This window comes from Schistocerca americana, chromosome 1, assembly GCF_021461395.2.
Source record: "Schistocerca americana isolate TAMUIC-IGC-003095 chromosome 1, iqSchAmer2.1, whole genome shotgun sequence".
In the NCBI taxonomy this organism is placed as follows: domain Eukaryota; kingdom Metazoa; phylum Arthropoda; class Insecta; order Orthoptera; family Acrididae; genus Schistocerca; species Schistocerca americana.
In genome coordinates this window covers 646527308-646540771 of record NC_060119.1, presented here as the reverse complement: position 1 = coordinate 646540771, position 13464 = coordinate 646527308, and the positions used below count along the sequence as shown (strand labels likewise).

The 13464-nt window shown below is 40.2% G+C and overlaps 1 protein-coding gene across 5 annotated transcripts in view; it reads left to right on the top strand.

Annotated features, from left to right (window-relative positions):
• The window catches only part of LOC124607819 (calpain-A), a 602483-nt gene that overhangs the window by 563794 nt on the left and 25225 nt on the right, over nt 1-13464 (top strand). For 4 of the 5 annotated variants that reach the window (XM_047139936.1, XM_047139939.1, XM_047139937.1 and 1 more), the window contains 2 exons: nt 1713-1814; nt 9711-9838. In XM_047139936.1, the coding sequence (XP_046995892.1) occupies nt 1713-1814; nt 9711-9838 (230 nt within the window). The remainder of the gene's footprint in view (nt 1-1712; nt 1815-9710; nt 9839-13464) is intronic. The other variant, XM_047139938.1, reaches the window with a different exon arrangement.

Here is a 13464-nt window from a genome sequence, read left to right as displayed (position 1 = left end):
CGATGCAGCAATCCTCCTCGATCGAGCCGCACGTTGTGGCGCCACTTCTACCGTATCTTCCTTCGCCGTCAGCATTGTCGTGGTTACCGTGAGACACTGTTATACCAAGAGGAAAGGCGCGTCGATCTTAGAGCATGAGATATGATGACCTTAAGCCACTGACAACGCACAACGGTCATGGTAGCACCTGATTCCAGAATAGCTGCAGTAGTTAAGATCTATGAACTATCCCCTGTTGACCAGGTCCCCAAAACTTAAATCGTAACGAGATCCCTTCAAAGCAAATTGTCATAACGATCGCCTATAAAGGCTTCGTACAACGAGAATAAATGTTACGGTTTATGGAATAATAACAGATACGACCAAACTGTCTTGTCTCTTCTGCTTTATTTAACATAACTTCATTCACAGTTTCATTTCGCATTCACCACTCATTCACCGAAGCAGTTTTGGTTGCTTAACACCAACAGTCAATGATAATTATACAGCTTTTCTCCTTTTTATAAATTGAAGCCCGCTCTCCGTGATATAATAAAAAAAAAACGGTCTCAATACCGCGTCCCTCGTGAGATGCGAATAGACTTATCCCGGAATTGACCGCCCTGTAGGTGTACTCAATTTAATGACCACACTGCACTGTCCGCTATTTCGCGTAACTGAATGTCCATTTGTTAGTCTGATTATACACTGTAGCTATTTAAAATTCGCCCCTATATTTTTCACAACGCACAATTAGCACTTCGTTACTTGTTTCCTTTTTTTTTTTCTTCTAAGAGTAAACGGAAAAAAAAAACGCCGTGGCATCAGCTTAGTCGATATAAAGCAAAACACCTTAATATGCCCAATTTTACCTCTTCTTATAGGATCGGCTACCTTACTCATTAATTTATTACATATTATTTCCAATAACGCTAAACAGGTATTGCCATTATATTTTAATTGCATTCAAAAGCATGTTAATACTATTATGACCGACCAAATCATAACAAATCGTGCGGCGTGCGTTTTTAATGATAACTTTACGCTATTCAAGTTCCGTTACAGCTGTCTTGACTCGTAATGTTACAAATACTCTAATTTCTGCTTATCTATTTTCACATCTTTTCGTTCTTAAATAACAGAAAAAATCAGTATAATTTTTAGATGAACATTAGTTTTTTCATAATCCACCTAATGTGGTATTTAAAACCACTGAAGGCAGTACATATTTTTCAAAATTGTGTTAACACAGTGTAAACATTACATACAACTGCCCTGAAGAATTGTAACGTATTTTGTTTCCAATACAGTATAAAATGTTATTCCATTAATAAGCATGAACTATTACCTACACTTTGCCTTTTCTTTTGACTAGGGAGAATGTTAAATTACACAAGTTGTACAGTATGTGTATTTTTAACTAAAGTACACATATTGTGAATAGTGAAGTTCTTAAATGGTAGGCAGTTAAAACTGTATTCTCATGAAACTGCACCAAACTCTTTGACTAAACATAACACTGTGATTAATGTATGTGTCTTAGCTGTGTTCGAGAAAAAATATAGTGATATGTGTTAACTGGAATGCTTGTTTTAAAGTCTGCAGTTTTGCATTTTGCTTTACCATGTTTTTGTTTTTACATTTGTGAGCTGTGTCTGCAAATATTTTATAATGTTTTGTTTGTTTTTTTGTTTTGTAATATGCTGATCATAATTCCTCTTTATTGTTAATAGAGATGCCTAGGGATAGTTCAGAATCACAGGATATCATCACCACAGTACTTTCACTCCTGTGTGGATTAGTGTGTCGTGACACCCCACTTGCTCAGGCATTTGGTAAGCAGTTTACAGGACAGGGTTGATATGCCAAATTTTGATTTTATGTTATGTTCTCCTAAGGGTGATGGTTAAGTGTGGCTTCTTCCCATGCTTTTCATAAAATGTTGATTGATCAAAGTAAATAACTGTGAAATGGTTTGTTTTAAATAGAATATAATGAGAGGTGACTTAATTGATAATATTGTGCTTAGTTGTGTTGACAACGTGGCTGTTTTAATGAAATATTAGGATAACGACCCATAAATAAACTGTGAGGGCAGCATCTTTTCAATGGAAGATCCACTCTCAAATTCTGTTATAATGACCACACTAGTAATCATGTCATTTGTAGATATGGAATTATATTTGTAAGTGCATGATTATTGTACAAAATTACGTATATGAAGTGCATGGTTAGAGGTTTTTAATATAGTTCTTTGAATAGCTTCAGCTCAAGTTTATGGCATGGTAGTGTTAATGGAATTTCAATATCTGCTTTGTTGGAGAAAGTTTCTTGCAATTATTTAAGTCAGAGACAACTTTACTAAATTATTCATTAGGATAACGTTTTCTGAGATCTGTTGCTGAGACAGTTTTGAGTTAGAATTGAAACATGAGATGACAAGAAAACTAATATGCAGTAATGTTGCAAGGTTAAAATGCGTTCTTAAAATGTGCAGTATTACAAAATTTCTGTGTATTAAAAATAAACTCGCTGTAGTGTAACAAATCTATAAAGCAAAAGCAATGAACGTGACTTTCATAATCCAATAACTTCCAGATACAATAAAAAATACATGTACACAATGTGTCTTTATCTTGGCTATGCCATGAAAGCAAGTACAGGTAAAAGATTTGCCGTTATATGAAGTTTTCTTTGAAATTTTGTTTTAGTCAGATCTTTCTAGCAAAATAGCATCAAAAATGAAAGAAAAAAATTTCACAAATTTGGCTGTCACGATGTTTCATTTGGTTCTTTGAGACTGTGTGCAAAATTTGTAAGATCTCATTAATTATTAAAATTGTTTATTAATTGCAGTCAGCAGGTCATTTTATTGAAAAGTGAGGGACCTAAAGAATGCATCCAATAGCAGACTGATAGGTGATCAGACAAACCAGTTTCTTGCTTCCACTAAAATACCAGAAATTCAAATTGTGAGAAAAAGAGTGTAGGGAAAAGGAAACATAAAATTGCCATTCAAACAATTTCTTGGATGGTTTTATTTTTATATTTTAAATTTTGTAGATACGATTAATAATCTGTTTCAGTGATGGATGATAATAATAATAAAAAAAAGCTATAAAGATTAATACAGAAGTTGTTAAAAGACATCAGATATAAGAAATACTTACAAATGACTGTTAATTCAACAGCACAAAAGTGCTATATTTTCTGAAGTTTATCACAATTCTTGTAAAATAATGAGTGGAACATGAGCAAATACGATAAATGAAGAGAGATTAAAAAGAAAATAAAGCTGTTATAAAGTAAAGAATGTAAGCGATCATAAATTTTCATATACAATTCACAGATTCTGCTGGATAAAACTAGATTACGTTGTGTTAAATAGTTATCTAGGTTATGGTCAAAAGTATTTTGGTATCAGATTGCTTACACTTTATACAAACAGAAAACAAAGTCCTAAGCAATAGATTGCTGATGACAATAGAGCTGCATATGTTTCAACAGTTAGAGAGAATACTCCTATTGGTTTGAATATTTTTGTATTAGGAACTGCTTAAAAAACTATTTACATATTGATGTTTCTCTGACAGAAAATGTGATGTGACGAGAGAGGATATTGAACACTTTCGTGCTGGTGCAATGCATGCCATCCTGCAGTATGTTCAGGTTCTGTAGGTCATAATGTAGGTTAAACATTCTGCTTGTATTGGATTTGTAATGTGTGTTGTGTGACTTGTATAGTAATTGTTTCTTACAAACAAAACACATCATGAAGATTATATTGTTCACCCTTCCTGCTACTAATAACCAAATTCTATTACTACTACTACTACTACTACTACAAATACAAATAACGCTATCACATATGGGAATGAAGACTTTAACTGACCAATAGAAAAGATCTTAAAGTGATACAAAACAATGTCATTAGAAAAGAAATAAGAGTTATCTTCTTACTCCACCGTCCATTTTATGCCCTTCATTAGACTTTGTCTTATGCAGATTTTGATCCATCGAAGAAGTTAGAGCGAGGAATTCACACCAAAGACACGCATATCATAGCTTTAATGGTTGATGTATGTCTTTTGGGAAGTTCACTTGCAGAGTAAAAGCTTTTTGACTTCAAATACTCGGAGTTTGATGCAAATTCTTTCACATTACTGATGGGTAAGGTAATGTACAGTACCCTCTAAAGTTCGAAAAGTAGTCATTTATTCAAATTTAAGCAACCACACCAGTAAGAACACTGGCGGCGTCGGTGGTGGTGGTGGTGGTGGTGGTGGTGGTGGTGGTGGCAGCAGCACCACCACCACCACAACCACCCCCGATGATGATGATGATGATGATGATGATATGTGAATTAGTTTACTGTTGCCTGTCTCCCTCTACAATTTTTACCTCCTCCACGTTTTCCTTCATTACCAAACAGATGATTTCTTGATGCCTCAGCATGTGTCCTATCAACTGATCCTTTGTTTTAATCAAGTTGAACCTTTTTTTTTCCCCCACAAATATGGTTCAGTATTTCCTGATCACTTATTCAGCTCACCCATCAAATTTTCAGAACTTCCGTGTAGCACCACATTTTAAGCATTTTGAGTTTCCTCTGCTCTGAACTATTTCATTCAAATTTCACTACCAAGCTAGGCTACCCTCCAAATAAATTGCTTCAGAGAACATTTTTATTGTTATTAGTTCTTCATTGTGTACCAGTCATGACTAGACAGACTGCTTTAGAGTTAAATAATTTATCATATTACATATAATTTGTTTATAAAGAAAATTGTTCATAAACAGTTAAATACTATTATTTTGTCCACTCTCTGTAATCGCGATTGAAAAGTTGTCAAATGGACTACAATAGCTCCTGTTTTAGATAAATGTGTATTACATGTTAACTCTTTCATGGGCCGTGGGGAATATACTTCCCACCAAATGTATTTCTTTACAGCATTTAAGGAAATATGTGTTACCAGTTTGATACGCTCCTGGCATCTAGTGGCAGTCTGCTGCAACAACTGTACTTTCTATTTGTTGTGAAATATAGCCTTCAGGACTGTGGGAAGTATACATCCCACCAAACAATGATCTTTCAATGATTATTGGGAAATTGGTTATCACTAAAGTAGTTTATGGAAGGGACTTGGGAAGTACACTTACGACACAATCAATCTGGCATTTGTGGTCCTTGGAAAGCTTGCTTACCAGCTTATGAGGGATATGCCAAAGCTTTTGGGAATATGTCTCACCACTTTTGTCTATGCCTGACTTCTTGCGGTAGCATGCTACACCAGGTGTATGAAAACTGCTACAGCAATCGATTTCTTTTGTCATCGGATCACTATTGTTATCAGAGCACATTGCTTTGCTACTGCAGTGCACATTATTGTGAACTGTATCAGTTCATACCTTTATTGCCTCATACTTTATTGTGTGATAAAGTTTCAAGAATTATTTCACGTTGTGATAAGTAAAGTTTCATATCGGTAACAATTATTTTCTAGGTAAAGTAAAAGAAAACACAAAATAAAAGCAGTAAACACTTCATTATATTTTTATGGTTATAATAGAGGGAATCATTCCATGTAGGAAAAATATATCTAAAAACAAAGATGATGTGACTTACCAAATGAAAGTGCTGGCAGGTCGACAGACACACAAACAAACACAAACATACACACAAAATTCAAGCTTTCGCAACAAACTGTTGCCTCATCAGGAAAGAGGGAAGGAGAGGGAAAGACGAAAGGATGTGGGTTTTAAGGGAGAGGGTAAGGAGTCATTCCAATCCCGGGAGCGGAAAGACTTACCTTAGGGGGAAAAAAAGGACGGGTATACACTCGCACATACATACACACATACATACACACATCCATCCACACATTGTGTGGATGGATGTGTGTGTGTGTGTGTGTGTGTGTGTGTGTGTGTGTGTGTGTGTGTGTGCGCGCGCGCGCCCTTTTTTCCCCCTTAGGTAAGTCTTTCCGCTACCAGGATTGGAATGACTCCTTACCCTCTCCCTTAAAACCCACATCCTTTCGTCTTTCCCTCTCCTTCCCTCTTTCCTGATGAGGCAACAGTTTGTTGCGAAAGCTTGAATTTTGTGTGTATGTTTGTGTTTGTTTGTGTGTCTGTCGACCTGCCAGCACTTTCATTTGGTAAGTCACATCATCTTTGTTTTTAGATATATTTTTCATTATATTTTTAGTGTAACAGCAATGCGTGACAGCTTACAAAAGGGAAATGGGAAATCCATTTACCGCTATAGTTTTAATACCTCACAAAGGTGCCATGGTGATGTGTATCACCATAGTTTTTGGTCCTAAATCACAAAAATAAAATTATCAAAAAATAAATATACTCAGTAGATCACAATTCAATTAGGAAAGCAGAAAATTTATCTTCACTGAGTTGCTACAAAAAATGCACCAGTGAAATGGTTAGCAAATTTCTGCTTTTCAGGCATGCTCTTTTTGATATTGCCCATCTGCATTTTACATCTTCTTCAGCTGTCATCAGTTATTTTGCTGTCCAAACAGCAAAATACCCATCTGCTACATTTAGTGCCTCATTTCCTTATCTAATTCCATGAGCATTCCATTAACCATATTTTAATTTACTTGATCATCTTACAACTTCTTTTCAGGACACTAACAACTCATTTTCCAAGTAATTTGCTATTATTTCTGATGAATTACAATGTCATCGGCAAAATGCAGAGGTTTTATTTCTTCTACCTGAACTTTAATTCCCTTTCCAAATTTACTTTCCTTCACAGCTTGCCCAATCTACAGACTGAATAATGTTGGCCAAACTACAAACCTCTCTCTCTCTCTCTCTCTCTCTCTCTCTCTCTCCCCTCACCTACTGCTTCCCTTTCATGTTCTTTGATTCTTATAACTGTAATCTTTTGTCTGCCTAAGTTTTAAATGACCTTTTGCTTGGTGTATTATATCCTTGATAACTAAAGAATTTCAAAAACTGTTTTTCAGTCAACATTATCTAAAAACACTACTAACATAAGTCTGTCCTTCTTAAACTTTCTTTGAAGTTGTAGGGTAAATATTGCCCGAAGTGTTTCTAAATATCTCTGCAGGCGAAATTGATCTTCCCAGGAGTCAGCTTCTACCAGTTTTTATCATTTTTCTGTAAGTTATCTGTAGCAGTGTTTTACAATCATGTCTTATTAAACTCTTTGTTTAGTAATATTTCAATCTGTCAGCACATACCTTTTTTGGAATTGGAATTACTACATTCATCTTGAAGTCTGAGGCTGTTTCAGCTGTAGGATATATCTTGCATTGTAGTTGAAATAGTTGTGAGATTCTGTCCACCAAACAAGCTAAATAATTCTGAGGAAGTGTCATCTACTCAGGGGGGTATTGTCTCCCATCTCATCTTCATCCACACCGCTCCCCTTCGTACAATATTGTCTTCATATTAATTTTCCATTCATACCCCATCTATATATTCATTCTTTTTTCTTTAGTATTGATTTGCACATTGAAATATTAGGTCCGATGTGCATTCATTCTTCTAACCACACAGCATACACCTTTCTCGATACCCATCATATAAAGGCGTTTCTTAAAGTCCTCATGGCCAGTCATTAGTCCTACCGTGAGTTTAATCTGTCACCTGTTCAAACCCAGGACTGCAGAACTTCTCTTGAAACTTGGTTTCAGCATCAGTAGCTAGCCATGTTTTTGTTTTCAGAGCCTAGTTCAGTATGCTGCAGGCAGCATACTGATTCAGTTCTGTAGTTTTCATTCTACCCTCACTTCTTTTCTTTTCTTTTTTTCCCATCCATCAGTGTTCTGACCGGTTTGAAGTGGCCTGCCACGAATTCCTCTACTGTGCTAACCTCTTCATCTCTGAGTAGCACTTGCAATCTACATCCTCAATTATTTGATGGATGTATTCCAGTCTCTGTCTTCCTCTACAGTTTCTGCCCTCTACAGCTCCCTCTAGTACCACAGACATCATTCTCTCATGTCATAACAAGATGTCCTATCATTCTGTCCCTTCTCCTTATCAATGTTTTCCACAAGTTCCTTTGCTCTCAAATTCTGCTCAGAACCTCCTCATACCTTACCTTATCAGCCTACCTAATTTTCAACATTTGTCTGTAGCACCACATCTCAGCTGCTTCGATTCTCTTCTGCCCCATTTTTCCCATGGTCCGTATTTGACTACCATACAATGCTGTACTCCAGACATACATTCTCAGAAATTTCTTCCTCAAATTAAGGTTGATATTTGATATTAGTAGACTTCTCTTGGCCTGGAATGCCCTTTTTGTCATTGCTAGTCTGCTTTTGATGTCCTCCTTGCACCATCTGTCATTCGTTATTTTACTGACTAGGTAGAGAATTCCTTAACTTCATCTATTTTGTGACCATCAATCCTGATAAGTTTCTCACTGTTCTCATTTCTGCTACTTCTCATTACTTTCGTCTTTCTTCGATTTACTCTCAATCCCTATTCTGTACTCATTAAACTGTTCATTTCATTCAGCATATCATGGAATTCTTCTTCTCTTTCACTCAGGATAGGAATGTCATCATCGATCGTATTGTTGATATCATTTCACCTTGAGTTTTAATCCCGCTCCTGAACCTTTCTTTTATTCATTACGACATACATAGTTACCTGTCCTTAGAATATAACGGCTATACTTTCTCCTTATTTTCAGCCATTCACAGCGTATCAAGACCATGCTGGCTAATGTTAAAAGGCTAAATCAGTCAGTTATCTGGGTGGGTACCCATGAAACTCTTCAGGAAGCATAGGTTAGGTTATCGGAATCATTGTTATCGCCAGGAGATAAAATTGTTAGCATTGCCTAATAGATTGCATATGCAAGAAACTTGACTAGAAGCTAGCAATGTCTTCAGTCTCTCAGTTCAAGAGTCATAGAACTTTTTCAGACTACTCATTTCCCCTGTTTTATCAGGAGCCACAACATGTGTATCACTTAACTGACATTGGCTTAAAGGAAGAAATAAAAGAAGTAATTGACGGATGGAAAACATGGTATGATGTTTTGAATGCTTTAACAGTCAGAATAACATTGGATGCAGTTTTGATGGGGTAGTAATATACTGCTTCAAGAATCTTGCAAAAAATATATAACTTTTGCAAACCTGTATGCGATTACAAATAGCATACAGCTGTGCAAATGTTATGCCATTAGTTCAGGAAAATTGTGAATGTACTTGAACAGCACCAGAAAAGTGTTCATCCTGTCTATTCTATTTCTTCCGAGATATGGTGTTTCAAACTAAAACTAAATGAAAATGGTGGTGGTCTTGCAAAGAACCTGCTTCATCTTCCCTCTCCCCCTCCTAACACCACCACCACCACCACCACCACCACCACCATCATCATCATCATCGTCCTCAACGTCCTCAACAACAGCACAATTCCTTTTGTTTAAAATGCGGAATAAAATGGCATGAAACTAATTCATAGAAAAAGGGCCAAATATTGGTGTGGGAAGTGATTAGGTCTTTTACTCAGCTTTCTTAGATTACTTTGCTCTTATCTACACGAGTTCTTCAATAAAGCTATGACTAATGTATTGCAGTACTAGCCTGATTTTTCTCTAGAGATATGTATGTATTCTATTCTGAGAACTATGTTTTCACTAGGAAAAACTTAATTTCACTGATACTCCACTATGAGCTAATACTTAACTGTACATACCTTCTTTAATTTCTCTACAGATGTCAAGCGGCAAGGTTTCTCTAAAGATACTTGTCGCAGCATGATAGCCATGATGGATGTAGATAGATCAGGAAAGCTTGGGTATGAAGAATTCAAAGCATTATGGACAGACATCAGGCACTGGAGAGTAAGAATTTATTCTTTTAGAGTATTCATTTTTTTGAATTTTTTTTTCTAATGTTTATTTCACTAGTTGGAATGGAAGGCTGTGAAAGTCAACTTTTCAATAACCATTTTTTTCATTTGTTGTAGATTTCACTTAAACGTTTTGGAATGTCTCATGATTAAGCAACACAGCACACATTTTCCTTGATTAGTTCTCTGGCTTTTATGGGTGGCTGCTTAAGAATTTTTCAATCCAATGCTGAGCATTGTGTTTGAATTATACAACACACACTTATAATGTATATTCTTAAGACCTATGTTAATTGAGATTCATGTAACAGACATTTTGTCATCCATTTTTCCTCCATTCACTCTTTACTAACAAGTGTGAATCAGTTTATCAGCTCTACCCAAATATTCAGTGAATTTGACATTTCATCACAAATAATCATGTGCGTGTTTTTCAGGGGCTAATGAAATCTGTGTATTGCACTTCACTCTAAAAGTCTGTAGTAACACGATTCACATTTCTGTTGCACTTCACCTAGTGTAGACTGGGACTGTCTGCTAGGCATGCCCGATGTGAACTGGCTGGGCATGGCCCGTGCTGCCTGAATTGTTGTTGTTCCGCCGGCAGAGGGTGCAGCTGAATTCTCGCGTGCCCTCTGATGGGCAGGACTTTACTTGCGGCAACTACTGTCTGTGACGCGCCATGCCGATGGGCGCATCCCGCGATCTTTCTGGTGGCTGCTGCACTCCTCCTCCTCCTTCGGGGGGGTGAAGCCACCATGATCCACTGCATCGGAAGGTGGAGTGTCATGCAGAAACGATGACCTCCATGTCCATTGGAAGGCTGGAGTCAGAAGGATCTGCCAACCCTCAAGCCGGAACCTTCGAATACGGTTGGAAGTGACCCACACGAAGAGGCCCCCGTCATCCCACCACCGGAGCCCGGGGCAGAACGGGCGACAAGCTGTTGAACGCTGGATCCCGGTCCACCTCGGGAGGGGCAAGACCCAGTGGCGGGGACAATGGGGAAGGGACAACCACAGGTGAACCAGCCTCCTGAGGAACCAGGCCCGCGAGGGGAGCCGGCTCTTGCCGGGGCATCTCTAATGATGGCGATGCCAGTGCTGGAGCTACTGGAGGCCACCAAGGTTGAGAACCCTTGCAGTGTGGCGGAGTCACAGGCGGGAGGGGCGGTAGTGTCCCCTGAGAAAACAACACGGGTGCCGGCAATGGGGAAGCCGGCGCCCGAGGGGTCGGAGGGTGGGTGCCCAGACGTGGACATAGCTGATTTTGGTGACGACGTACCTCCCGGTCCCCCACCTGCACGGTATTGAGCCGGCAGCCATTGCGGCGCAGGACCACCACCGGTATCCAACGTGGATTGAGACCAAACCCTCGTGCCCAGACCGACATACCCGGTGGAAAGCCGGGTACCCCATTTTGCGAAGACTGGCGAGGATCAGGCCGGAGGAGGTGCAGCAGAGTCCTAGGTTGGCGGCCGTGGAGGAGCTCTGTGGGGCTGCGTTCTCCCATCGGTGTGGTCCGGTATGCCATCAGGAAAAATGTCAATGCCTCCTCCGCAGGAAATTCGTGCACATACTTTTTCATCTGCATCTTAAATGTGCGCACCATGTGCTCGGCTTCCCCATTCGATTGTGGATGAAAGGGGGGGAGAGCAAACGTGCTGAATACTGAAGCACCTACAAAAATCCTGGAAGGTCTGCGAAATAAACTGAGGTCCATTGTCCAATACCAGGGTGACTGGCAGACCATCCACAGAAAAGATTTTTGCTAGTGCCTGGATTGCAACTTCTGAAGTGGTTGAGGAGCAGCGAACCACATATGGGAATCGGGAATAAGCATCAATGACAATGAGCCAAAAACCACTGAGAAACGGGCCCGCAAAATCTATGTGAACACGTTCCCATGCCTGGGTTGCAGGCGGCCATGAAGAGAATGCTGACCTGGGAGACACCTGTTGGCTCACACACACTGGGAACAGGTGGCCACCAAGTGCTAAATTTCTCTGTCAATACCAGGCCAGTACACATGTCTGAGAGCCAAGGTTTTAGTACAGGAAACACCCCGGTGTTCCTCATGTAGTAACGTGAGGACCTCCCTTCGCAAACTTGCAGGAACAACCACGCGAGGAGCTGTACCATCGGTAGCCAGAAGAACTCCTTCCAAGACTGAGAGGCGGTCTCGTAGAACAAAATAATTACAAAGAGGGTCCGAGGCCCGGCCTGGAGGTCGGGACTACCACCCCCGCTGAACGAGGCAAACTACTTGCTGGAGAACCGGGTCAGCTGCCGTTTCCCTGGTGACTCTAGAACTAGTGATCGGGAAGCCATCAGCCACTTAGCAGGACGCCACATCCAAATGAAAACACATAATCTCCTCCTGATCGAACTTAGGATCCGGGCCCACTAAAAGATGGGAAAGAGCGTCAGTGTTGGCATGCTGTCTGGTAGGGTGAAAATGAATGTCATAATGGTACTTAGAGAAGCACAAGGCCCAGCGCTGCAGTCTGTGGGCCGCCCTATCTGGGATCTGAGAGGTGGGGCCAAATAACGATATTAATGGCTTATGGTCAATGATCAACTGAAACTTCGTACCATACAAGAAAGGGTGAAACTTGGTAACAGCGTAGACAATGGCCAAAGCTTCTTTTTCCACCTGGGAGTAATGGGCCTGCGCGGGATTAAGAGTTTTAGACGCAAACGCCAGTGGCTGCTCAGAGCCATCTGTGTTGCGATGGGCCAGGACCGCCCCCACCCCATACTGCGAAGCATCTGTACCCAGGACCAATGGCTTATTGGGGTCAAAAGTAGCCAAACAAGGCGCTGACGTGAGGAGGCCGTTCAACGAGGTGAATGCTCGCTCGCATGCAAGCGACCAACCAAAAGGAACACCCTTGCGCGGAAGGCAGTACAGGGGGTGGGCTGTGGTGGAAGCCCTGGAAATGAACCGGTGGTAATAGGCAATCCTGCCTAAAAAAGCTTGTAACTCCTTAAGCGAAGCGGGCTGCGGAAGGTCGACGATAGCCTGGACCAAACTTCCTAGAGGCTGGATGCCGTGTCGAGAGATGGTGTAGCCCAATGGATGGTTGGAAGAAGTTCGACTTACGCAGGTTGCAGTGCAGGCCCACGGACCTGAATTTGAGAAACAGGGTTCGAAGGTTGTGCAAGTGTTCCTCTGTGCTGCGGCCTGTGACAATTATGTCATCCAGGTAATTAATACAATGAGGCATTGTTGACGTGATGTGCTCAAGATAACGCTGAAATACTGCCGGGGCACTGGATATTCTGAAGGCCAACCGCTGGTATTGGTAAAGGCCAAACGCAGTGTTGACGACCGCCAGCTGTTTGGAGTCATCATCAAGCGGACTCTGATAATAAGCCTCCGAAAGATTGGTTTTCGAGAAATATTGGTCTCCCGCCACAACAGAGAACAATTCCTCAGAATGAGGCAAGGGATAGGTGTCTACCACAAATCGGGAATTAATGGTGGCCTTGAAATCGCGACAAAGACGTAATTTTCCCCGAGGGTTTCCTGACAATAACGAGGGGCGAAGTCCACTCACTAGAAGAAATGGGAAGAAGGACCCCGAAGGCTGTCAGCCGGTCTGGCTCTGCTTTT